Source organism: Myotis yumanensis, unplaced genomic scaffold (assembly GCF_028538775.1).
Source record: "Myotis yumanensis isolate MYYU_CA2020_CCGP unplaced genomic scaffold, mMyoYum1.0.hap1 SCAF_13, whole genome shotgun sequence".
NCBI lineage: Eukaryota > Metazoa > Chordata > Mammalia > Chiroptera > Vespertilionidae > Myotis > Myotis yumanensis.
In genome coordinates this window covers 41,667,061-41,693,013 of record NW_027223764.1, presented here as the reverse complement: position 1 = coordinate 41,693,013, position 25,953 = coordinate 41,667,061, and the positions used below count along the sequence as shown (strand labels likewise).

Genomic DNA, 25,953 nt, shown 5'->3' with positions numbered 1-25,953 from the left:
AGACTTCACTGCATCTGAAACATGAAAGAATACTTGTTCTCAATACTAATGTGTGAGCCTCACTGGATTAATAATAGCAAGGAATCCGCTGCTATGCAGCACAGCCTGGTCTATTTTAAGACATCAGATATGATGGATTCCTAACAAGTGCTGAGAGGCAGAGGCAGCCCTCTTCAGCAAGAGCTGTTTGGGCTTCCTCATGGTTGGCACCTAGTTTTCTTGTACATCCAGCCCCAGCATGTACACCTTCGCCTCCAAGCTGCTGCAGGAAGGGACCCATCACCGCCTTGCACATACAGGGCCAGATGGACGAAGTCAGCGCTCCCTGCACATACAGGGTAGGTAGATGGACGAAGTCGGCACTCCCTGCACATACAGGGTAGATGGACAAAGTCGGCGCTCCCTGCACATACAGAGTAGATGGACAAAGTTGGCGCTCCCTAAGTGCGAGAACAGACACATGAAGTGGACAACTGCCTTTGTCCATCTCCCTCATCAGCCAAGACTCCCAGAATGTGAAACCAACAGGATTTCACCTGAAAACTTAAAAAATTAAATAGAACACCAAGTTGATATCCAAGATCTTTATTGATTTAACTGTAACAGCAACCATTGGTGAGAATTTATTTTTTCACTAATTTCCAAACACCTGCTGGTTTGAAAGGACAATTAGACAAAAAAAAAAAAAAAAAAACCACCAAAAAACCCAAACCCAAAACAACTGATCACAGAATCACACAGTCCTGAGACTGCCTCAGGACTACATGGTGCCCTCTGCTATCCATCCATGACAGTGAAATGGATGAGGGGTCAGGGTCAGCCACATCAAGGGGATGAAGGGACGATCAAAGGAAGAACTGGCAGTCTCTGCTTTCCATTCAGAATGGATGGAATTGGGCCACTGGTGTCGCTAAGACAGGGAAGGGCATTTTTGAATGTCTAAAATATTTTAAAGATGCTTAAAATGGACACGGAATATGTGAGTGTCCACCGGGCTCTCTAAGCCACCTTCTCTAAGGTTTACCCTGGGTAGCACAGGGTTTCCTCACCGAGGGAGGGAGACGGGCTCCATCTTCAGGTGAAGGAAAGGCACTGGCTCACAGTACTCAGTGATTTGGACTCGCAGCAGGAGCAGGATGGCTGACCGGACAGCTCGCCCCTTATCTCTACAGTGTTCCTCCCCCACTCTCCTGGTTTCAAGTAAAAATTACCCTTGGCTGGGGCTTTGCCTTTTTTTTTTCCTTTTTAAAGATTAAGATGGAGAGAAAGGGATGGCAATGGGCAAGTATGGCTACTCTGTGCTAGATTCATGGAATTCTCCAAGTTTGAAGTGTCCAGGAATTCTGGTTTTAAGCACCGACAAGAGTTCCCGTTGCAAATTTCAGCATGGCTAAATGATTATCAAGCATTGCAGCATCTCTCAGCCCGCCTCCCACTCATAGAAAGGTGGCAGAGTTAAGAGTTTAAATACTCCCGAAAATGTATTTTCATCTTCATAATATTTTCTATCAGCATGTACAGTATGGTCTGCCAGGGCTTCAGGCAGAGGTTAGGCAAAGAGAAACCACAGACCATGTGAACAAGACCTTGAAAGACCTCCTAAATCTAAGCTTTCCCAAAAGGTATCAACTTCCAGGACCAGCACAAAGAAATGTGCATTCCAGAAGCTGAGAAAGGTGACATGAATGATTGTTTGAAAAAATAGGTATGTATCAATCATCCTTAGTCTTCAGTAAAAAACTTCTGGGAGCTTGCCTCAAGGAAACTCCAATACTCAACTGGAAAATGATTACTAGAACAGGAAATCCCCCTGGGTGACAAGCATTCTAAAGAACTGCCTCCAAATCTGTTTTCATCTTTTATTGAAAGCTGAAAGGTAAAGAACTTTGGGGCGAAGGAAGTATGTGTGATAACTGCACCCCCTTCTAGTCCAGACAGAAACTGCCCTCCCAAAGAAACAATGCCTTTTTAAAACAAATACTACTCCCCTCCCAGAGGTCACAGGTGAGTGATTGAGTTTCGCAGATTTATCAATAGCTGCCGGTATGCATGTAGTCCAGAAACATGCCAAGAAGGGAAAGTTCTGACCCAAATAAAGGCACTGGGCCTCCTCTTTAAAGAGATATACAAGGGGCTGAGGGCCCTGGCTCAGCAGCCGAGATGCTCGATACCCCATTGAGGAGCCAAGATGGGAGAATAGAAAAAGGTTCAGTTTCTGGGATATTACTGCCAAGATGAGTCCCTTGCACCAGTGGCCTTGATTCAAAGCATATGCTCAATACATACTGGCGAATGATGGGCTCTGGGATGAAACCCACACAAAGCCAGCGGGTACATCCTAACGGAAATGTTTGAACTGGGAAGGTAAGTTCTGAGAGTCCCTAAGAGCTGATAAATAAAACACTGTCTAGGTTGACTCCACCTTAAAATCAGAAGGAAAAGCATAATTTGAAGGTGCCTTAAAGATGAGTTCCTTTCTTTGGGAAGAAATGGCTGTTTCTTATAGCTGCCTCAGTAACAATGCTTTTCTTCAAGCCTACACTAAAGCAAGCAGGGCTACAGGTAAGAAAATGTTGGTAAGAGGCAGAGTGTAAATCCATATGAGAATCTGCATCTTCGAGATGTCTGAAACCTCTATAAACTTGGTCGGGCACGGGTGCCACAAACACACAGCAGACATTCCCTAAGAATGCGTCGAACTGACAAACCTCACCCAAGTTTCTCGCAAGAGTGAAGACAAGACTGGTTCTCTTTAAAAAACCATTTCCATAAGTGGGCACACGAGTTAACTTGTAATACTGAACTTAAAGGACAATCAAGCACTGACATTTCTAATTCCCAGATGTTCCCTACTTTGACGAGTAGCCCCTTGGGTGACACCTGACCCAGGTGTTTCAGCTGGTGCAGCTGAAGACCAGGTGTTAAGCATCGACTCTGGTGGGCCTGGTTCAGATGCCATCATCTATTTCACCCTGAATCTGAACTCTAGAGCAAGCCGGGCTACAGATAAGAAAATGTTGGTAAGAGGCAGAGTGTAAATCCATACACGATGAGTTCTTATATTACTTTTCTTCAGCTCAGTAATCCAACATCTACCTCACATTTGCTCTCTTTGCTAGAAACCCTAACTCCGATTGTCAGCTTTAGCGGATCAGCTACACAGACCCAATTCCTGGCTCGAGGGGATAGCAAGTGGTATTGAATTTTTAGGGACTTGCAAAGTAGCATCTTTGGGCTGCTGTTAGCCAGGCAAGTGTATATGAATTATGCTCTCCTGGGAGCTGCCATTTCCCGCCACCCCTCAAAACTAGCAGGTAGCTTTCAGGAAATAATCTGTCTTCTATCCCGGTTTGGTGATAACACATCTCAGAAAACTGTTCTCAGTAGCAACATCTCTCTCAATATATCATTTAGTTTAAACCTAACCCCCACTCCTTTTGGCCTGGTTTCATCCTGTTAGGGGTGAGGTGGTTTGAAGATATATCCACAAATCCTTTGATATTGCCCTGTACAGTAGGTAGGGGTCTATTTCTCCCCTTGAGTGCAGGCTGGGCTTAGTGGCTTGTTCCTAAGGAACAGAATAACAAGTGAAGGTGTGTGCTTTCAAAAACTGTCATAAAAGGCACTGCAAATTCCTCCCTGCCCCTTCTTCCCCCAGATCACTCACTCAGGGGGAAGCCAGCGGCCATGGTGTGTGGACACTCACAATATTCTACACAGAGACTCGCATGTGGGGAAACTGAGACATTCTGCCAACAACCACAAAGAGAGAGCTCAGAAGTAGATTCTCCAGCCCCAGACAACTGCAGACCCTGCCAACATCTAGGACTGCAACTTCCTAAGACCCTTGTGCCAGAACCACGATGCTAAGCTGTTTCCAAATTCCAAACCTATAGAAACTGACAGGTGATGGTTGCCTTTTTAAGAGTTTGAGTTTGGGGGAGTTACGCAGCAATAGATAACAGAAGTGGAAGGACAGAACGCTTGGCTTGGCAGCCTAATACCCAGAAGCCAGTTTCTCTACTCTGCGCTCCTGAGAATTTGGTAAGTATTTATACAGAATGAGGAAGTGGTGAGCTAAAGAAACCACACCATAAAAGAACGGAGAACCACGGCGATGCATATCTCCTGCAGGAATTTGGAGAAAGAGGTCATCGTCATTAAGATGGACTGTCACCAGAAGTACAGAAACACGGTTCCCTCTTAAAAGAAAAATACAAATGATCACTAAGATTTTAAGAACCGTTTCACTCAAATGGCACCCTAAGGATGTTCCCTCCCCAAGGAAACGTCAGGATAGATAGTTCATTCAGGGATTTATCTCTGAGTTTCCTTTCAAACATGCAGAAGTAAGCCACCTACCGGATTCTGCTTGCCCTGAAAACGATTCAGAGGCTTGGCACAAAGGTGTCACCTGTTGGAATTTTATGTTGCCTTGTGAAATCATCTTTAAGATACCCATTAATGAAGTCAAAGCATTTCTAGTGGCAGTGGACTCCAGGAAAGAAGTTCGCCCAGCAGTAAGGACGTCCTTGCAGAGGAGCCGACACTCCCAGGAATACTAGAAACACGGCTTCTAATTAGGGGGCCCGTGCAGAGCTTCCCCAAGTTGTCAAACAAGGGGGAAAATTGTATCTTATACTACTCAAGCTGGCATGTTTTAGTTCCATTCCCCACTGCTCGAAGAGGCAGCTGAGGTTTCTGAGCAACAATAAAGGTGAGGAAGGGGATACTCTTCTGCTCACTGACAGACTGGCCAGCTGTAGTTGAGTCGGATTCCTCAGACGCCAAGGCCAGGGTATGGAGAACGAAATCTTCACTCCTCAAGAATCATACTCCAGGGACAAAGACGTCCTAAGCCAGCTTCTTAAGCAAATGACAGTGTAACTTGAGATTTCCAAGAGAATGTAAAGCGAAATCTGGAGTTTAATTAAAATCGGAACAGGGATACAGTAAACAAACAATACTTTTCTGATCATCAGCTTCTGAGACTGAAAGCATCTCCAAAACTTTGGAGGTCCAGCTTATTCCTGAGACATCAACCATCACAAAAGGTTTCACTTTGTGAACTATTCACATTTTATAGCAGAAAGCAGAACGAAGTTCCTTGGACAGCCTCCCTCTTTTGTCTAAGATGTATTTGCACACAGGGTCTTTTCATAGTTCAAAAGAAAAACAAACAGCTTTCTTTCTTAGCCAACTAGCCCGTTACTCTCACCCTAGGCAGTGATCTCAATAGATGATTCAGGGCACCAAATCCAACCAGAAATTCCCAGGATATCAGAGGCTACTTGTCTTTCTATGAGGGGACAGAGGCATTAGTCTTTCTAAGAGGGACTGAGTCACTCTCCTGGGATTACTGTGCCAGTCAATAGTCAGGGGGGTGGCTAGGGAGCAGAGGGAATGACAGAGCAAAGGGTAAGGGAGAAGAAGGAGGCTTTCATGAACAACCCACAAGGCAGAACGGTCCAGCTTTACCACCCACCCACTACAAACGCCAAGCATGCACACCCAAAACTAGGAGGAGAAGGAAAGCGCGCCTCAGGGACTGCAGGAAACAAAGGATGGTGACATGGAACAGCAGACATGCCTACAGACATTTCTCACCTTCCTAACACTGGAAGATGTGATTTAAAAGTTGCTGTTCAGAATTTACTGAAAACATATCTAAAAATAGGTCTGTAGTCATCTTAAAAAATAAAAGGTCACTCCTCAGATAAGAGGAGTGACAGATATTATCAGATACCAACACTTGAGGTATCTTTGATGTATATTTGAAACATGGCCTGGCAGAGAAAAAGGAGGGAGAGAGAGAGAGGAAGGGAAAGAAAGGGAAAATTCAGAGTACAAAGGGAAAGCAAGAAAATGGGGAGGAACACATTTTGAAGCCCATGCTTATCTATCTCAGCAGCCAAATAAAGCAGGTCCACAAAGGAAAAACATTTAGTTTTTCTAAGGGCATTCTGGAAGTCATCTTTAAAAATATAAAAAACTGCAGCCTGCGATAATATTACAATGCTCATTGGATTAAAAAAAAACAATGACAACTAAGACTAGTGACTCAAATGGGCCAAGGTTCTTCCAAAATCATGCTTAAGTACTATGATCAGGCCTTATCCAAAGTGCTCTATCTCTGAAATCATGTGGATGCTCAGAGTACAATAGGACTGCAAGCAACATGATGCAAGAAGGGAGGAATAGGAGAGGAGGAAAGAACAGCTGGTTACTGACGACCCCCTCATGTAGAGTTTAAAAATGCTTGCACACATGTGCTAAGTAAAGGAATGGAAAGAGAAACTATTATACCAAAGACAGAAGGCATTCCTCCCAGAGGATGGAGGGGAAGCAGACCTCAGAACAGTGTCACAGGTAGTGCTACCAGAGTTGTACAACCTGTGCTGGCCCCAGGGACAAACACCTTAAGGGACAAGAGAGAGCAGCTCTTTTCTTGTTTATTTCCCTCTGGTTTTGAAGACCCCAAACCAGACTGTTGTAGCACTGAACCATTGGTGGAAGACAGGCAGGAGACACAGGACAAGAACATGAACAATGCTGAACCCAGCAAACCTCTGTAGCGCTTGCCCAGACTTTCCTGGAAGCCAGCAATTGTTGGTAGGTTGATATGTGATTTGGGATTTTTTTTTTTAATTGGAGAGGGGGGGTGTATCTCAATACAAAAATGACTAAGGAAGCCAGAATTCAACTGTTTTCCTTTGTGGGCTGCTTAATTCTACAGAAATACGCCATGGGCCTTCAATCTAATCTAAGTGGGAAAGGGAACAGAAGCAGGAAGAGGAAATAGTCAGATGAAGCTCTTCTTCGCATCATTTGGCACCCAGAGGAAGAGGAGGGGCACTGCAATGGGGACTGCTGGTACTGCCTCTTCTGTGTTTTCATTGTTGATCCTATTGGCCAAATCAGGTACACACACAGGTATCAGCGTCGCTGCTATTCTTCTGATCCTTGCAGGACAGTTAGATGTCCATCTCAAACTGAGCATCATCCCCTAGTTGGAATGAAAAGATGAAAAGTCTTACACAAAGAGGAAAAGCAAAACAGCTTTCATTGCCATTCCCTCTGCACGAGGGTAAAAAATTAATTCAAACAGTCCAATTCTCTGCTGCCTTAAAACAATTATTCGGCTTTGCTTTGGCTTTTTAATCTTGGGGGAGAAAAAAAGAATGGCAATCACATCACCAATGGGAAGGAGCATTTGAGAAAAGGATGGAAGTGAAAACCTTCCCAGTGTCCCTTTATCTACGGGTTGACCACACAGGAATCCTGGGTTGCTTCTTGCCATCCATAACATCAGCACACTCTTCTGGAAGTTTTGAACTTTGGCCCTGCTTTGAATTGACACTTTGTCCATTAAAAACTCATTTGGAATTTGAGGAGGCAGAATGCCGGCTCATGTACAGGGGTCACGGAGTGCAACCTGAGGTGGACTTCAGGAGCTGGCTGTTTCAACCTCCCTCTTCTGCTTCCAGAGACAGCAAGGACTCATTACTAACTGTGTGTGTGTAGGGGCTGTTTGTTTAAATATTTTAGGCAGTCCTAGAAAACGGGAGGAAAAACCTATTGCTTTCCCCCACAAGCTAGAAATGGGGACTATTAACCAGTTAACTGCCACAATATTTTGAATTTAATTAAAAAAGATCCCCCGCTTGCGTCTATACCTGCTTATGGTCTACAAATGGTTAAACAGTTTTGTTTTTTTGTGTTTTCCCTAGTCGCATAGAGCCCAAGTTCCCTGATTTTTTTCCCCTCTGCACCCACTAGATGAAATTTGATGCTTATTTGGAACTTAGGGTTTCCATAACATTTCAATTAACTTTGGTGAGGGTAGTGGGGAGGGAGAACTTAGAGACATATAATTAACTGACCATTAGTTATAAGTGAAGCATCAACATTTTCCAACCCACAACTGACATTCAGATTTCTAGGGTCACCCTCCTGGACCCCAATACCAGCATTCTCTTACCAACTGCATGCTTTCTGTCATGATTGTTCAGGTTGTTCAAATTGTTTACTTCTACTTTGGAGTCTTCGATTAAGGTGCCAGGGCTGGTGACTCCTGGGATATTGGGCAGATGGCAGGGTGGGGTCTGAGCCATGGGAGAATTTCGACGATCCAACAGAAACTTTCGATCATAAATGATTCGGGTTCCTGGAAAACATCGTTGGACAGAGTTTGAAACAAATTAAGGGGTTATCAACATATAATAATACCCAGGAATTTATTTTAAATCCCAACTAATTCTAACCCTTAAGGATTTTACAGGGGTTAGCTTGAACTTCCCAGGTCTCTTGGCTATCTGGAATGCCTTTTCCTTCTCTCCAGCTGGGGAAATTCCCTATTTACCCTTCAAGCTTCAGTTTCAACATCACTTCCTTTACAAAGCTTACATCAATTTTACTGGTCCATTTATTTATGCATTCATTTCATTGGTTGCTTCTTGTATTCTTGTATGTGCCCCCACTGCAGATTGAACTCAAAATGGCGCTCTAACCAACTGAGCTACCCAGCCAGGGCCTTTTTTTTTTTTTTAAAGATGTTCTTTCCCCCCCATCTTACTCAATATGCATGAACTATTATAGGACTCTTGTTTAATCTATTTGCACCTCTAAAGACTATGAATTCCTTATGCCAGGGCCATGACTTATTTATATCTGACCTAATCATTACATAGATCTTCAAAAAAAGTTTTAAATAAAGTTATAAACAAGTATGTGAAAGAATAACCAATAGATAGATGGCCACCTTTAAGGTAAAGGCACTGAGAGAGACATGTTTTCCAGACAGAACTATAGTACAGAAGCTGAAACTGACAAACCAGTCTGCTTACCAGTTAAGTGCTACCAGAATATTTTATTATTAGAGGCCTGGTGCATGGATGTGTGCACCGGTGGGGTCCCTCAGCCTGGCCTGCGCCCTCTCACAATCCGGGACCCCTCAGGGGATGTAGCAGTGCAGGAAGCAGCAGGTGGCCAGGAAGGAGTCAGAGCCAGGGGCCGGGCGCCACTCTCGCTCATTCCGGTCCTGCTGCCACCGTGCCACTTGGTAGCACTGCCATGGAGGCAGGAGAGGCTTGCACCACTGCAGCTGTGCTCTCCAGCCATGAGCCCAGCTTCTGGCTGAGCAGCGCTTCCGATGTGGGAGCGCAATGACCACCTGGTGGTCAGTGCACATCATAGCAACCGGTCGTTCCAGTCCTAACGGTCACTTAGGCTTTTATATATATAGATAGTTCGGAAGAGTGCACTTTACCTGAGAAACAGTTAAGAAAACCTGCTGCTGTCCATTTACAAGTGCCTAATGTTGACCTAATGTAGTGGATGCCTGAGCTCTGCTGCTGATTCTAAGACTACAGCAAGCTCAGGAGGAAAGATGTGGTGACCTTGAGTGAAGTCTACTGAATGGATAAGGTGGAAAGGGGAGGGGCAGCCCAGCATACTAGCCATCCCTGCCCAAGTAACAAAGGGTGTAGTCATGTGGAGGTTTCTCGCTCATACTAGGCTTAAACCCAGGAAAGAAAAACCTGCTTTGGAGGGTTAGGCATCCAGTTGAAGGCAATCCTATATAATTAAAGCCTAATATGCAAATTGACCAAACCACGGAACGACTGGTGGAATGACAGGTCGCTATGACATGCACTGATCACCAGGGGGCAGACGCTCAATGCAGGAGCAGCCCCCAGCCCACAGGCCTCAGGACAGCCAAGGTGGGTGCCAGCAGGGGCCCCCAATCGCCCCACCAGTTGCCCACAGAGGTAGGTGACCTGCAGTGGTGGAGGACAGGGCCGGCAAGCAGGCGGCGCCAGGCCGGCCAGGGCAGGTGCCAGCAGGGGCCCCCAATCACCCTGCTGGTCACTCCACAGATCAGTCTTGATCACTGGCCAGGCATAGGGACCCTACCCATGCACGAATTTCGTGCAATAGGCCTCTAATATTATATAAAAGTAAAACTGTGCAAAGTCACTGTTTAAAGAGCTAGAATGTAAATACTACAAAAAGCAGAATGCAAATGCTTTTAGATTCCCATGTAAAAAGAAAGAATACTGCCATCCTATCCTATATAATAAAAGCCCAGAGACTGAACGGCGGAACGATCAGAACGACCGGTTGACTAGTTGCTATGATGTGCACTGACCAGCAGGGGGAAGACGTTCAATACGGGAGCTGCCCCCTAGTGGTCAGTGTGCTCCCAGAGTGGGAGCGCCACTCAGCTGACCAGGATGAGTGGTGCTCCCACAGCGGCCGATCCCCACAGGCCATGCCCCCACCAGCACACGAATCCCGTGCACTGGGCCTCTAGTATTATAATAAGGAGAGTTTGATTCAGGCAGATTTCCTCAAATAACATGTGACAAGCTATATCCTGGGAAACGGAAGAACAAATATACAGCTAACCAATCTACTTGAAACATAAGGAAGCAAGTGGGGGGGAAAGCAAGGTATTTACTGCAAGAGGAATAAAAACTCTGGAGTTTTCCCAGAAAAGGAAAGAAATAAATATTTAATCTAAATAAGTAATACCAACATTAAATAGTTGGGAAATGAATTACAAACTCAATAATTTCCTTGCGATTAATAGCTGCGGTAGTACCATGACACTGTTATGCCAATGCTAATAAATAATTTCCTTTTGACTAGAAAGAGTCAAACTATGTGAGGAAGTGAGTGGCCAATAGAGACTCTACCCTCCACCCCCTCCATCCTTGCTTTAACAATCAAAATTAAGTACTAAACATACTATCTTCTCAATAATACTACAAATTAGTCACCTTTATGGCTTTCAAACCAACTCCAAAGGATATCAACTTTCTTTTTTACTGTCTAGTTCTGTTGCAACTATACTGCACACACAATCATATTTATAGTTTATAAAAAGTGAAAATGAAATACCTGGCTCTCAGCCTCTCCTTAATAAACTACTAAGGAAAATACTGTGCCATACTTGGAACCTACGAAGACAGCATTTTTGAAGATATCTGTATCAGAATCTTCTGGGATGCTTGTTAAAAAAACATTCCAATTGAATTCGAATCCTTGGGATTAGAACCTGGAAATCAGTATTTTTTTTCAAGTTCCCCAATCATTCATGAGTTCATTAAAGTTAAGAACCCAACATCATCCTTCTTCCACAACCCTGGTAACAGTGCTTTAAGAATAGATGAAATATCAAATAATTAGTGAGAGAGGGAGGGAAGGGACAAAAGAGATCATTTTTAACAGATGATGCTGAGACTCAGAAAAATGACTTAAAGCCATAGAGCTAACCAGAGGCACAATCTGAACTGACCCTGTAGTCTCCTGACTCCCAGTCCAACCCTCTTTCCAGTCTACCTCACAGTCACTATGATCTCCAAGAGCGGGAGTGAGCTGCCTAAAGTGAAAGGGATAGAAGGATATATTACTTAATATAAATAACAGGTAAACAGCACATGGTATAGCAAGCAGTTTATACCAATCATTTGCCCTGAAGCACTGCTTTTCACGACAGGATAAGGGGAAGTGGTGGAGGCAGTTTTTTGTTTTGTTTTCTAGTTCGGCAAGGCCTGATTACTTATACATTTTATAAATTATCTAATATTTGTACTTCTTCTAACATGACAGAGAAATGTACCATTTTTAAAATTATGTGAATAGGGCCTGGCCGATGTGGCTCAGTGGTTGAATGTCGACCTATGAACCTGGAGGTCATGGCTCAATTCCTGGTCAGGGCACATGCCCAGTTTTAGGGTTCGGTCCTAGACAATACCAGAGGCAGCCAATCGATGTTTCTCTCTCTCTCCCTCTCCTTTCTTCTCTCTCTAAAAATCAATAAAGACATTAAAAATAAAAATTATAATAACAACTCAAAAAGGCATCTGGATATTATAAGTCATTTTGGATAGCAGAAAACAGTTCAACTTTCAAAAAGTGAATAATTTTAGTTATTTTGGATGAAAATTTTTCTCATATGGATTTAAAACATTTTACTATCTTAAACGGACAATTCAACCCTTCCTTGATGAATCAGGGTCATTATTATGAAAATCATTTTTTATATTAGGTTGCATCCTAGGAAGGCTCAGAGTTTATTCAATTGAAGCTCTTTATTTTCCTTACACTACGATTGCCAAGGTTGTACTTAGGTCCCTCCCTCTATAGTTTGTCTCCTCCCCGACTGTTAGGCTAAGAACTTTGCCTTTTCCCCATGTCTTAGTCAGCGTGGGCTGCCACATCAAAATACCATAGAAGGCATCGCTTAAACAGAAACTTATTCTCTTACAGTTCTTGGCAATCCAAGATCGAGGTGCCAGCATGACAGAGACACTAATCCCACCAGGAGGGCCCTCCTGACCTATTCTAATAACCTCTCAAAAGCCCCATCTCCAAATATCGTCACATTTTGGGTTAAGGCTTCAACATCTGAACATCTGAAGGGGTATGTGTGGCAAGATTCTACCTATAATGCACCCTTCACCCATTCAGACTTGAAGCTTCTCATCTATTGGGTTTGAAAATCGGTGATGTGCTTAAGAGAAGGAAATTTAGTGGATGGACTTTGCATATCTGTTGTGTCACCCCCACTTTTGTTGTCACTACTAAGTTTCAGAGAAGTGAGGTTTCACTTTGAAATGTTCTTACCAACATTAAATTTGCAAGTCAGAACAAGATTACTCTCACTTCTGCAATACACCAAGCGTAGAAACTGGAGATGAAGTGTTAGAAAAAAGCATGGGATAAAAGTAAGCTTTCTATTTCTAAACTAGAGGCCCGGTGCACAAAAATTTGTGCACTCAGGGGTAGGGGGTCCCTCAGCCCGGCCTATGCCCTCTCGCAGTCTGGGACCCCTTGGGGGTGACCACTTGCTGGCTTAGGCCTGCTCCCCGGGGGATTGGGCCCAAGATGGCAATCAGACATCCCTCTGGTAGCCTGGCAGCCCTCAGGGGATGTCCATTTGTCAGCGGGGAGCAGACCTAAGCTGCAGTCAGAAATCCTTAGCGCTGCTGAGGAGGCAAGAGAGGCTCCTACCACCACTGCTGTACTGGCAGCCATCAGCCTGGCTTGTGGCTGAGCAGAGCTCCCCCCTGTGAGAGCGCCCTGACCACCAGAGGGCAGCTCCTGCATTGAGCATCTGCCCCCTGGTGGTCAGTGTGTGTCATAGTGACCAGTCATTCCCAGTCTTTCTGCTGTTAGGGTCAGTTTGCATATTACCCTTTTTCTATATAGGATAGAGGCCTGGTACACAGGTGGGGGCCGGCTGGTTTGCCCTGAAGGGTGATCCGGATCAGGGTGGGGGTCCCGCTTGGGTCCCTGGCCAGCCTGGATGATGGGCTGATGGCTGTTTGCAGCTGGTCACACCCCCTTCAGGGTGGGGGTCCCCACTGGGGTGCCTGGCCAGCCTGGGTGAGGGGCTGAGGGCCGTTTTCAGGATGGCGGGCAACTGAAGCTCCCAGCCTCTTTTTTTTTTTTTCTGGGATTTATTTACCTTCTATAGCTGTCACTAGAGCTGAGAGCCGGCTCCAGCTCTGAGGCCGTTGCCGGCTGAAAGCAGGTATCTGGGGTTTGTTTAGCTTCTATAATTGCAACATTGTTGCTTAGACTGGAGCTCAGAGCTGGGCCACAGCAGGCAGGGAATCTTGGCTTCCTCCATTGCTAGAGCAAGCAAGCCTCATGTTCACTTCAGCTGCATGGCTGCCGGCCGCCATCTTTGTTGGCAGTTAATTTGCATATCCTGCTGATTAGCCAATGGGAAGCGTAGCAGAGGTATGGTTAATTACCATGTTTGTCTATTATTAGATAGGATTACATATTAGCAATAACATATGCATTAAAAACTATGATTGAATCAACTAGGAAATAAGTAATAGAGATTCTACCTATATGTGTGAGGTATAAGAGAAACTTCGAAGAACTTCTATGACTGCATTGGTGATAAGATACATTTTTTACAACTTTGTCGATATATGTCACATATAATTCATTCACTCAAAGTTTTAGTACATCCATAGAATTGTGCAACCATCTCCACAATCAATTTTCGAACACTGGCATCATCCTCAGAAGATAACCCACACACATTTAGCAGTCCCTTCCCATTTTCTTCCAATCTCTTCCAGTCCTAGGAATTGTTTTCTGCCTCTATAGATTTGCCTGTTCTGGACATTTCATATCAATGGAATCATATGTGGTCTTTCATGACTGCTTCTTTTACTTGCATAATATTATCAGGGTTCATCCATGCTTAGCATTTATCAGTACTTTATTTTTTATTGCCAAATAACATTCTATTGTAGGTATATATCATTTTATCAGTTGATGGATATCTGGGTTGTTTTCATTTTGAATAATGCTCCTACAAACATTCATGTACAAGTTTTGTGTGGACATAAAATGTGGTAAACTGAGAGGGGAGGAGAAATGAGGTAGAAAGTAATGAAAGTATCCTAGATTCCTTATCTTTCATTGGGAGTTATTGGTATTATCTAATGTTAAGAACGTAAGAAATTGTGGTATATAGTAACAGTGGTAACCAATAAAAGCACTATAAATAGAAACTATTAAAAGCAGTTGTCTACTGACATTTTACTTTGCATTTTATGTACTTCTCTTCAGTTTGACTTTTCTTTTTTCTATTATGTTTTCAAAATGTGCAAGTATTGCCTGGCTGCCCGGCTGGCATGGCTCAGTAGTTGACCATCGACCTATGAACCAGGAGGTCATGGTTCCATTCCTGGTCAGGGCACATGCCTGGGTTGCGGGCTCGATCCCCAGTGTAGGGCGTGCAGCAGGCAGCCGATCAATGATTCTCTCTCATCACTAATGTTTCTCTCTCTCTCTCTCTCTCTCTCTCTCTCCCCCTTCCTCTCTGAAATCAGTAAAATACACACACACACACACACACACACACACACACGCACGCGCGCGCACGCGCGCCTAAGCAACTGTTCGATTGGTAGCTGTGATGCGCACTGACCACCAGGGGGCTGATGCTCAATGCATAGGCATGGAAACATGGAACAGACTGATGAATCTCAGAGGGAAGTGGGGAGGAGGGAGGGCAGGAAGAGATTAACCAAAGATCTTATATGCATACTAGAGGCCAGGGTCCCTCGGCCTGGCGGGCAGAGACCGGGCAGAAACCAGCAGTCCCACATCCTCCAAGGGGTCCTGGATTACAAGAGGGTGCAGGCCAGGCCAAGGGACCCCACCGGTGCACGAATCCGCGCACTGGGCCTCTAGTGTTTAAAATAAAATAAAATGTGCATGTATTACTTTAGTTTTCATGTCTGGATTTCAGAAAAAACAGAAACTTTTAGATCTAGGGTTAGCATTAGATATTTATAAAATTTCTTTATCCCTTGGTGACCAGATATTAGGATAAAGCCAGCATGTTCTTGATGCTGACATTACAAACAAACATGACAGTGAAACCAAGTCCCTTTGATGGAGGAGAGTAGAAAAAGAGCTTCTCTACCAGTTGATCTAAAAACTAGTGATTTTTCAAATGGCAGAGAACAAAAAGGCCAATGAATGAGGCCCAAAATTATGCTTGCCAAGATGGTTAATACAGAAACAAAGTCATTGCAGTCTAAGGGCCTCTTCCAAAGCCAAGTGGCTTAGTTTAAGTGATAATCTAAGCATTAAGCTATGTACCTGAGAAATTGTGTAACTTGAAATAAAACCACCTAGGGCAGTGGTCGGCAAACTGCGGCTCGTGAGCCACATGCGGCTCTTTGGCCCCTTGAGTGTGGCTTTTCCACAAAATACCGACTTCTGTGCATGGGCCACGAAGTTTCAATCGCACTGTACGTGCGCACCCGCACATGGTATTTTGTGGAAGAGCCATACTCAAGGGGCCAAAGAGCCGCATGTGGCTCGAGAGCCGCAGTTTGCTGACCACTGACCTAGGGAATGTCCACTGTAACATGGCTGACAAGGTAGCAGTTAACTCTACTTTCACAGAGTCCCCATCATAAATTCTGTTTAACTAAGGCTGCTTCCAGAATCAGAATTAAGCACACACTCATGCAAATAGAGAGCACAGAACAGAAATGTAAGTTGCCCAAATTGCATAGCTTCAATAAGATGGTGACAAAACCCTCCAAGAAGGCTGAGATGGACCTACACCCTCATACAAAATGCCCCAGGCCAGAAGGGAGAGTGTGGAGTCAAACGGGGCCTTCCTCAGGGGACTGTCTCCACTGAAGAGGAAAATCTTCCCCAGAAAACCCTAGCCAACTTCCCCCTACATCTCATTTGGCCAGAACTGGGTCAGATGCCCACTAGAATAAAAACTGGGGAAGCTATAGATTTGTCATGGTGTACATCCTGGGGCCTGCACACTGCCATTAAAAAAATGAGGACATCTGGGGCAGCATAGAAGATGGAATACTATTAGATTAGAAACCAACTGTGTTTACTATTTACTTAAATTAAATAACTATTAATTCAACCAAAATGGGTTAAAATTTAAATTAGGAGGTTGGGCGGTAGAAGTATATATATATTGGGAGAAGGGTATATCCTCCTCTTCCAAAGTAGGGAACTGTTAATAAAAAAAAACAAAACAAAAAAACACAATTGGAGAAATAGCATTAAATCCTTTATTCAGAAATCCAGAGTAAACACTAGAAGAAACAGCTAACAGTTTAAAATGGTTTCTCTGGGGAGTGGAAATGGACATTAGAGAGGATGGGGCATGATGCTGCTCTATGTTATTAGCCTAATAATACAAACCTTACTTTCATAGGTATAAAAAATAAATGTAAAAGAAAAATAAAAGGGTGAAAGCATGAATTTTGAAGACATTATGCTAACTCAAACAAGTCAGTCACAAAAGGACAATTATTAAATGACTATTTATATAAATTACAAAGAGTAGTCAAATTCATAAAAACAGGTGACAGAATCGTGGTTGCCAGGAGCTGAGAGTGGGTGGACAATGGGAAGTTATTATTTAATGGGTATGAAGTTTCTGTTTGGGAAGCTGAAAAAGTCCTGGAGATGTATGGTGGAGATTATTGCAAAACAATGTGAATATACTCAATGCCATGGAATTGTACACTTAAAAATGGTTAAAATGGTAAATTTTATGTTATGTATATTCCAACGCTATAAAAAATAAACTTGATTTCAGACTTCTACCTTCCAAATATGTGAAAATAAATTTCCACTGTTTAAAGCCTACCCCTCTGCCCCACAAAAAATTTTAAGATCAAGAGACAGCGTAAAAAAACAGCAACAACAAAAACCCTACAAGGAATTGAAAAACAAACAAACCAACAAACCAAGGTGACTCCAAAGTACTTGTAAATATAAACATACACACAACAGACTGGCACTGCTAAGGCGGCCAAGGCCATGAGGAAGGACAGTATCCTTCAAAACTAGAAACTGAATTAAAAAGAAACAAAGCACTTGTCAAGTAACCCTAGTATTCCATTAGGAATTCTCAACAATTCTCCATCTGTGCCTCATGTAAGGGCCCACCAAAAGATCAGAAATAAAGATGAACAAGCAGCAAAGTGCTTCTAACTAAAGGAATTCGACCTCCCCTAACCCCCAATAAGGGAAAATCAGAAGTGAAAATACAGAAAGGACTTATAAAGAAAGTTGTTTTCTCTGCTTTTCATTCCTTCAACTTGGGAGGGTGATAAAAGCCTGTGTTTGACTGATTAAAGCACATTTCTGAACAAACTTCAGTTTTAAACATCTGTTCTTCATGGAGGCTCTGGAGGAAAAAGACTCTTAAAAGCTCTACGCCAGATAACGCAGAGGAAACTAAAAGCTGCCTAATTCAGTATCCTCCAGGGAGGCTGATGGTGGCCAGCCCACTTCAGTGTGTGCAACCATGAAATTCCTCACTGCCAACAAAACCAAGAAAGGGACAATTTTTACATCAACAAAAGAACAATGGGAGACTCAGGATCTACTAACTTAGTGTACGACCAAAATTATTGTGGCAAATGGAAAACATCCACGGTTTCTGTAAAGCCAATCCTACTGTCTTTTGACTAACTCCAAGTCTCAATAACTTCCCGGAGTAAAGATTTCGAAGATATTAAGGTCGAAGGATGGCTCCCTGCCCAATCACTTAGGACACTGCCATAACAGAACACACACCTCGGCTGAAAGGGAACTTGACGATGACTATGCTCCTATTCAGAAGGTCCAGTGTTAAAAGAGGCCTTAGAGAGCATCTGCACGCAGGAAGCCTGTTATTTTACAGGTGAAGAAACTAATATCCAGAGAAGTTAAAAGTACTTGTGGAGATCACAGTGACACAGGAGTTTGGAAATCAACATAAATAAGTGAGGTCCTCTAAGCAAGTATGGTTTGGTTCTCTTGAGTCTTGGCTGCAAAGAATGAATAGAAACAAATGATCTTTTCAGCTAGAACCAGGTCCAAAATGGTATATGAACCACAAATTAATCTTAAATGTCATCTGATTTTAAGTCTATCTAGCCCTGACCATCAGAAAATCTGGGTCAAAATAAAGTATATCAAAGTATGTCCACTTCTGTTTAGGCTTGAACATTCATCTTGAAATAAATTTTCTCTACAAAAAATGCCAGGCCCTAACTGCAGGAAATGCTGGTTGGGATCCAACTGCAATCTGGATCCATTCTTTGGACTAGATTTCACAGATGTTGTGGCTCAGCCTGTCTGTAATGCTAATAACTAATGAAGGATCACTGCTATTGGTATGGGGAGAGTACTCAGATTCAAGTCTGGCTTTCACTCCAACAATGTGCTTTCCTCCCAAGTTCACTCCTCTTAGGCACATCTTATTAAAAATAAAAAAACCAGCCTGGCCAGTGTGGCTCAGTGGTTGAACATCAACCTATGAACCAGGAAGTCACGGGTTCGATTTCTGTCAGGGCACATGCCTGGATTGCAAGCTCAATCCCCAGTAGGGGACATGTTGGAGGCAGCCAAACGATTCTCTCTCTACCTCTCCCTTTCTCTCTGTGAAATCAACAGAACCATATATATTTTTTTAATATATTTTATTGATTTTTTTACAGAGAGGAAGGGAGAGAGATAGAGAGTCAGAAACATCGATGAGAGAGAAACATCCATCAGCTGCCTCCTGCACATCTCCTACATGGGATGTGCCCACAACCCAGGTACATGCCCTTGACCGGAATCGAACCTGGGACCTTTCAGTCCGCAGGCCGACGCTCTATCCACTGAGCAAAACCGGTTTCGGCCAAAACCATATTTTTAAAAAAATTGAAAATGATAACCTAGGCTTCATCTATTCAATAAGTTGAATGACTGAAAGTCTCAATTGACTTTTGTCCTAGTATAATGGAGCAACAAAAATCTTTTAAATATTAATTTGTTCTTCTGAAGTCCTGAAAAAGTTCTGCCATTTTTACCAAGCAACTATTCTCCTGCTAGGGCTCCCTTCTTCTCCAACCAGGTGAACTAGCTTGTGTCTGTAAGCCATGCAATAACCCCTACTATAAAATTGTCCCTAAGACTCCAGTCCTCAAAGTCTTTGCTAAATAACCCCTGGGAGAGCTAGTTTTCAGATTCGTCCCTTTTCATCCTTCCTATTAGACACTCCACGTTGCACAGGTCTGTCCTGCACGCTGCAACCCCAACTTGTAAGAGCCCTGTCTTCCCTTGCCAGAATGCACCTGGCTTAAAGCACTGCTGAGTACCTTCAGGATGAGGACTTGCTTACTCCTTTCTCCAGGCTCAGAATTCAGTTTCTCATCAGCAAAAATGAACCCAACATAAAAAAAATAAAGTACATCTTCTTTAATATATCCTTTGGCTACTGATGAATGTGAGACTAAAGCTGACTCTCCTATGGAGTGGCAACACATGTTAAATTGTGTTACTCTGAGATAAGTAAATGCCATCTTCCTTGAATACAAGGCAAAATGATTGACACCTTTCATATTTTTCATGCACTTCTCACATGTAATAATGAAAGCCCTTTTGTAAATTAACGAAAGCTAGAGAACCAGAGCTCATTTGTTGGTCAGAAGTTTTTGGCCTAGAATAAACTCAGCCCAAGGTCACTGAATTAGAAATTTTACAACAGTCAGAAACTGCCCTTCCTTCCCCATATCTACACACACAGCTCTATTCATCTCTCCTAAGAAACCAGATTAAAACTCAGGATTCCCCCAAAGTTCTCTTATTTTATTAACAATCTGAACAGATTCTTTCCCCTTCTTTCCGCCTTCTCCTTGGTTTACTGACCCTTCCAATGGCCTTCAGGTAATTCTGGCCCAGTGAACCAATAACAACTTTGGCAGAGAGAAAGAGTAAAGGCATGAACAAGATTTCAGGCCATCATAGTTAGTTCCTCTCTGGTGCTCTTGTTATGGCAACAGCATATTTTTCCACAGCTGATGAGGCTGTTATGCAGGGAAAAAAGGCAGAAAGAAAGGCTAAAAGAAGTGTCTATATTTCTGCTTATTTCCCAGAGCACAAGCCTCCCTGAAGGAGACAGTTCAGAATTTATAAAAGGAATAAGGTAGCAGAAAAAATTGCATTAGCTAGCATTCCAGAGGTAGAAAAGTTTCTTTAAATGTCTGAAAACTTCCTTTTTCAGCAAAATAAGCATCTTATGATAGGAGGAGAAAACTGGGATAGGGATAGGACACTAAATTTGAGGCTACCCACTGCCATTAATTAGCAGTATGGCACTCACTAACGAGTTACTTAAATTTCTCAGGGCCTCAGTTTCTCTCAGCTAACCAGTATTGTGAGAGTGAAGCCAAATAATAACTTTACCTTCCATTGAGGCTAGAAGTAGCTTCTCAAAGAACCAAAATAAAATAAAACCCAAGGGCATTTTTTCTTTTAATTTATTCAACAAAAATTGTTCTCTTCCCTAATAATGAAAAGGCAACATGAGAAATCTAAGAGATTACAGCAAGTGTGTTTTCACCCACCTCTCATTTCTCAAACCGCAGGAAAGCAATTTTGAGAAATCAATGAATAAAGAACTCAAGAGGGGAGAGATGGAGATAGTTAAGGTCACTGCGTTGTGAAAGTCCCTGCCCAGTCTGATCATTTAGGGCAGGGGTCCTCAAACTTTTTAAACAGGGGGCCAGTTCACTGTCCCTCAGACCGTTGGAGGGCCGGACTATAGTTTTTAAAAAAACTATGAACAAATTCCTATGCACACTGCACATATCTTATTTTGAAGTAAAAAAAAACAAAATGGTGCCGAAACCGGTTTGGCTCAGTGGATAGCGCGTCGGCCTGCGGACTGAAAGGTCCCAGGTTCGATTCCGGTCAAGGGCATGTACCTTGGTTTCGGGCATATCCCCAGTAGATGTGCAGGAGGCAGCTGATGGATGTTTCTCTCTCATCGATGTTTCTAACTCTCTATCCCTCTCCCTTCCTCTCTGTAAAAAATCAATAAAATATATTTTTTAAAAAAAACGGGAACAAATACAATATTTGTATTTGCATGTGCGTAGTTTGAGGACCCCTGATTTAGGGCATTCAACACCATTATCCTGGAATGCTCTGACATGTATATGTCTCCAAGTCTGAGACAGGAAATGCTAATCCCCTTCCTTCCCAGTAAATAGACTTCCAGGACAAGCCTACTGACTGACTCTAATTTTTCTAAATGTTTTCAAGTCTGAAATATATGTTAGCACTTAACTCTGTACAAGTATTTAGTTCTAGAACTAAAAACCATTTCCATCCTCAATACCCACCAAGATTTTAAGACCATTCAGCCTGGCCAGTGTGGCTCCGTTGGTGGGAGCAGTGTCTTGTGCACTGAAAGGTCACGGGTTCCATTCAGGTCAGGGCACATACCCAGGATGGCATAAGGGAGGCAGCTGATCGATGTAAAACATTGATGTGTCTGTCTCTCTCACTCTTTCCCTTCCCCTCTCTAAAATCAACAAAAACCTATCCTTGGATGAGGATTAAAAAAAAATATTTTAACACTATGCAGAGCAAGAATTGCCTTTCCTACTTTTGTCTGTAGTCCTCCTTTGTGCAAAGCACTGCACTGGGCCCACAAAACTCACCTCCAAGATACCTAACCACATTAATTCAGGTGTCTGGAGGAGACCAAAAAACAACAGTCTTACCCTGGTTGTGGGAAATAAAATTACATGGGGGGGTGGGGGGGGGGGGTGGAGGGAACAGAGGAATGTAACAAGAGAAATGAACAAACCATGAGGGCAGAAAATTCCCAAAGGGGAAATTAAATCAATAAGTATTAAACATCTCAACTGCACTGCATTAACTGCTATAAAATAGTGACTAAATCCAATCACAACAGTGCCATATCCTCTAAACACATTATGTAAGTCTTCGTGTTAAAAATCCAAAGATCAGGATGTGTCTACCAATGAATACAGGCTTAATATAATAGATGAGCTAACATGACAAGTATTTAAATCTGGAAAACAAACAACAACAACTGTGTGTGTAGAGACTATCTGGAGACAGGTTCAATGATATTTGAGAAAGTGTGTTGGGTAAATGAATCAGTATTCTTGGCAGAATCTTCCCAAGCATTTTAGGAACTAATCCAAACTACTAGACTGGATTCTATCTTTAAAGCAAAGCCTAAAGACCATGCCCTTTTTTTAAAAGCATGGTAGCTTGGCTCTTTGAAATATGCCAAAAGGGCGACCCTCTGTGCCTTTCCCTCAGGGGAATAATGATTACTACATCAGTGATTTTTCAACGGATGTGCCACAAGAATTTTAAAAACATGCAATACCTGACTAGTCAGGGGCGCTGACCTCTTTTCCCTTAGATTGTCAAATAAAAATGACGACAGCCATCCGGTGTGCATGAATCAAAATTACATCAATTTTTGTCAGATCCGCAAAAAATATTTTTTGGTATACTGCAGATTTTAGTAATTAGGTTATGTGTGCCATGAGATGAAAAGAGTTGAAAAGTCACTGCTATAGAGCTAAAAGTTTAATTCCTTCCCCCGAACAAAAACAGTTGAGTTGCCATTATTACCATGACTTATCTTCTGAACTACTGGAAGCAGAGGCATTTACTGACCCCACAGAATTCTCTACGTTATAAATTCCTTTCCATCACCTCAGAAAACAATATCCCATTCCTTAAAAGCTGTCAGTTCAAGTTTCAGACGACACTGTTTGGAGCAGATTCTGCTCCACCAAAATCTTTCACAATTAAAAAGTGAGGTCTCAACATGTTCAGGGGCTGGCCTTAAACTGATCAGGTCAGGAAGGAGGTTTCTCCAATGAGCTAAGACCACCTCGCTAAGAAACTCCACTGCTTTGCAGTTAAAACTTCCTTAAACTCAGCTCTCCACGCATGAACTTCTCTGGGCCAGGTCATTTTAAAGTCTTCCGAGCCAGCCACCCCTCCCCCTAGCTAGAGCCTGGCTAGATTCCTCTGCAGAACTCTCCTCCCAGATTTTTATCCCTTGTTGGCAAGGATGTCTTCTTACTCTAAGGTCCCTTCTATTGTGCAACGAATTCAAGGATCACCAAGGCCTAACTGAGCGGGCTTGGGTGTAGCACCACTGGTGAGCCCAGCCTCCGGGAGCGATCCAGCAATCCTGGAGGCCGCGGGGGCTGCCAGCACAGTCCCAACCCTCTAGTGACAAGGCACCCACCCCATCACCAAAAGAAGGCAACGTTCCGAAGTTAAAAATGCATAAAAATGAAGCACCGTCCCCTTCAGTGAGGTCCCTCAAGATCTCTTTCCAGTCTCCTCCCTTTGGAGAGCAGCGCAGTCAGGAGACGCACAACCTTTGAGCTCCCTTTTCCCCTGACCAATTTCAGGCTTCACCTCTACCCCAGTGTTCTTCCTCGTAAACAGTTCCTGGTCGTATCTTTGGAAAGCAATGCCCGGGAACCTCCCTCTGCACTAACCCCTTCCTCAAAATCAAGCCATCCCACGGACCAGGGCGCCCCCTTAACCACGGCCTCTTCATTCTAGCTCCAAGCCCGTCGCTGCCCAAACCCTACCCGCTGACGGCTGCCAGCGCCCCACCACTCCCACCTCCTTTCCCTCGGCTATCACTCGAGCCGTTCCTTTATCATCACTCTGTCCTCCAGCCCGGGACTCCCCCCGCCCGTGGGGCCTCGTCCGCAAAGTAAACAATGCTGTCAAAGCAGGATAAGCTGGGCGAGGCTTCCAAACGCCGCATTCCAGCCTACTCCTGGCGTTCTAAAAGCAGCCAAACAAGTCGTCGCCGGGTCCCGGGAGCGAATTCCTCTCCCCAACTTCCTTTCTTTAAAGGCCTAGCAGACAGCTCCAAAGCCAAGTATGAATGTGCACAAATGCACAACGCGCAAGAGGCAGAGGCGATGCAGAACGGGTACAAGGCCGAGTGCAGGCGAGTGTGCCCGGGAGGAGTCGGAGAAGGGGGAGAAAACTAGGTCGAGTGCCACGAAGCGGGAACAAGGGCTTTTTTTTTTTTTTTTGCCAAGAAGAGCCACGTTTCCAGAGTGGGCGCGCGCTCAATGGAGCTGCGAGCGCGAGAGAACGCGAAGTTAAGGTTCCCGAAAGCAGTCCCACGGGGCTTTGGAGGAGCGGGGCAGGTTGGGTCGGGCCGGTTGGCCCCAGCCAGCGGCCCAGCGCGGACACGCCCTGAGTTAAAGGACCGTGGCGGGAGGCTGGGGAGACAGGGCGGAGGCAGCGGGCTGCAGGCTCCGGGAGCGGTGGGCCGGAGGGTGCCGGGGGTCGGGGGTCGCTCACCTCCCGGTGTGGTGGAGAAGAGCGTCCCCCCGGGCGTGGTGCAATAGTCATGAGGTAGCTGCGCGGCGTCGCTGATGGGCACGGTGCGGGTGGGGATGGCACGGCTCTGGCTGGGCTGGTGGCCGCTGCCGGCGGACGAGGACATGGCTCTGGGCGCGGGATCTCGGGCTTTGTGCGGCGGGAGGGCAGGCAGGCGGGCGGCGGCGGCAGCGGCGGCGGCGGCGGCTGGGGGCTCGGGCTCCTCCGGCAGCCCTGGCGCGCGAAAGGGCGGGCGGGGCTCGGTGCGCTCCGCTCGCTCCTCTCAGGCTTCCTCTCGTTCCCTCGTCCCGCTCCGCTCCCGCCGCCGCCCTCTCAGCCGCCGCCGCCGCCGCCGCCTGGTTCTCCGGCCTCCGCCAGCAGCCTCAGCAGCAGGAGCAGCGGCAGCAGCGGCGACGACGACCGGAAGCGGGTGAAGGCGGGAGCCAGAGGGAGTTCGGGGAAGCGATCCTTCCGGAAGTGACGTTAACGTGGGCGGGACCTCGGCGACAAGGGGGCGGGGTCGGGGACACTTGGCCGCCGCCCCGGCCGGAGGTGAGCGGGATGGGACCTGTGCGAAGTGTTTGTGAGTCCCGCGAAGGTAGGCACGGAAAACTTTTCTGGTTTCTTTGTTTGTTTTAATTGTCGGTTAGCACTACTTTACTTGAGCTGACTTCTGATTCCTAACCATCTAAACGAAAGTGTAGTTTTACTTTTTTAATTGCTCAATAATAAATGTAGGCAGGCAATGTATGCATGATATATTGAAGCACAAATCAGAGCAGAAAGGTTTATGGTATCACGGTCTCCCAGTTTCCAAATTCCCCTTTCCAGGGGGAACCACTGGTACCAGTTTATTGTGTGTCCTTCTAGACTACAGACAGTCTCTGTATACACACATAATGCAACAAATAAACATGAAAAAAAGAGATTAATAACCACCCATATTACAAGGATGACTATTGAGTTAGAGGTTAAGAAACGGAAGCACAGAGGCCCGGCAGTGTAGTTCCGTTGGTTAGAGCATTTTCCCCATACCCCATGGTTGTGGGTTCGATCCCCCATCCGGGCCCATTCAAGATTGATTTTAAATTGATAAAATTGATTTAAAAAACAGGCCGGCTTAGTGGTTGAGCATCAACCTTAGAACCAGAAGAAGCTCACAGATTGGATTCCTGGTCAGGGCACATGCCCAGGTTGTGGGCTCGATCCCTAGTGTGGGGCATGCAGGACGTAGCCAATCTATGATTGTCT

General features: G+C 44.5%; 2 protein-coding genes across 9 annotated transcripts in view; one reads left to right on the top strand and one right to left on the bottom strand.

Moving 5' to 3' along the window:
• Positions 1–569: 569 nt before the first annotated feature.
• Positions 570–25,086, bottom strand: EIF4EBP2 (eukaryotic translation initiation factor 4E binding protein 2). The gene is made up of 3 exons (XM_070432911.1): positions 24,685–25,086; positions 7,982–8,167; positions 570–7,006 (listed from the first exon to the last, which is right to left on the bottom strand). The coding sequence occupies exons 1-3, from the start codon at positions 24,827–24,829 to the stop codon at positions 6,975–6,977; spliced, it is 363 nt and encodes a 120-aa protein (XP_070289012.1). The 5' UTR covers positions 24,830–25,086; the 3' UTR covers positions 570–6,974.
• LRRC20 (leucine rich repeat containing 20) overlaps positions 24,690–25,953 on the top strand; it is a 54,857-nt gene continuing 53,593 nt past the window's right edge. For all 8 annotated transcript variants that reach the window (XR_011473589.1, XR_011473588.1, XR_011473586.1 and 5 more), the window contains exon 1: positions 24,690–25,300. The gene's annotated coding sequence lies outside the window, so the exon portion shown is untranslated. The remainder of the gene's footprint in view (positions 25,301–25,953) is intronic.

Coding starts and splice junctions, on each gene's coding strand:
- EIF4EBP2 (XM_070432911.1), bottom strand. CDS start 24,829: ATGTCCTCGTCCGCCGGCAGCGGCCACCAGCCCAGCCAGAGCCGTGCC. Junction 8,168..24,684: donor CTTCTCCACCACACCGGGAG/GTGAGCGACCCC, acceptor GATGTTTTCCAG/GAACCCGAATCATTTATGAT. Junction 7,007..7,981: donor TGACAGAAAGCATGCAGTTG/GTAAGAGAATGC, acceptor CATTCCAACTAG/GGGATGATGCTCAGTTTGAG.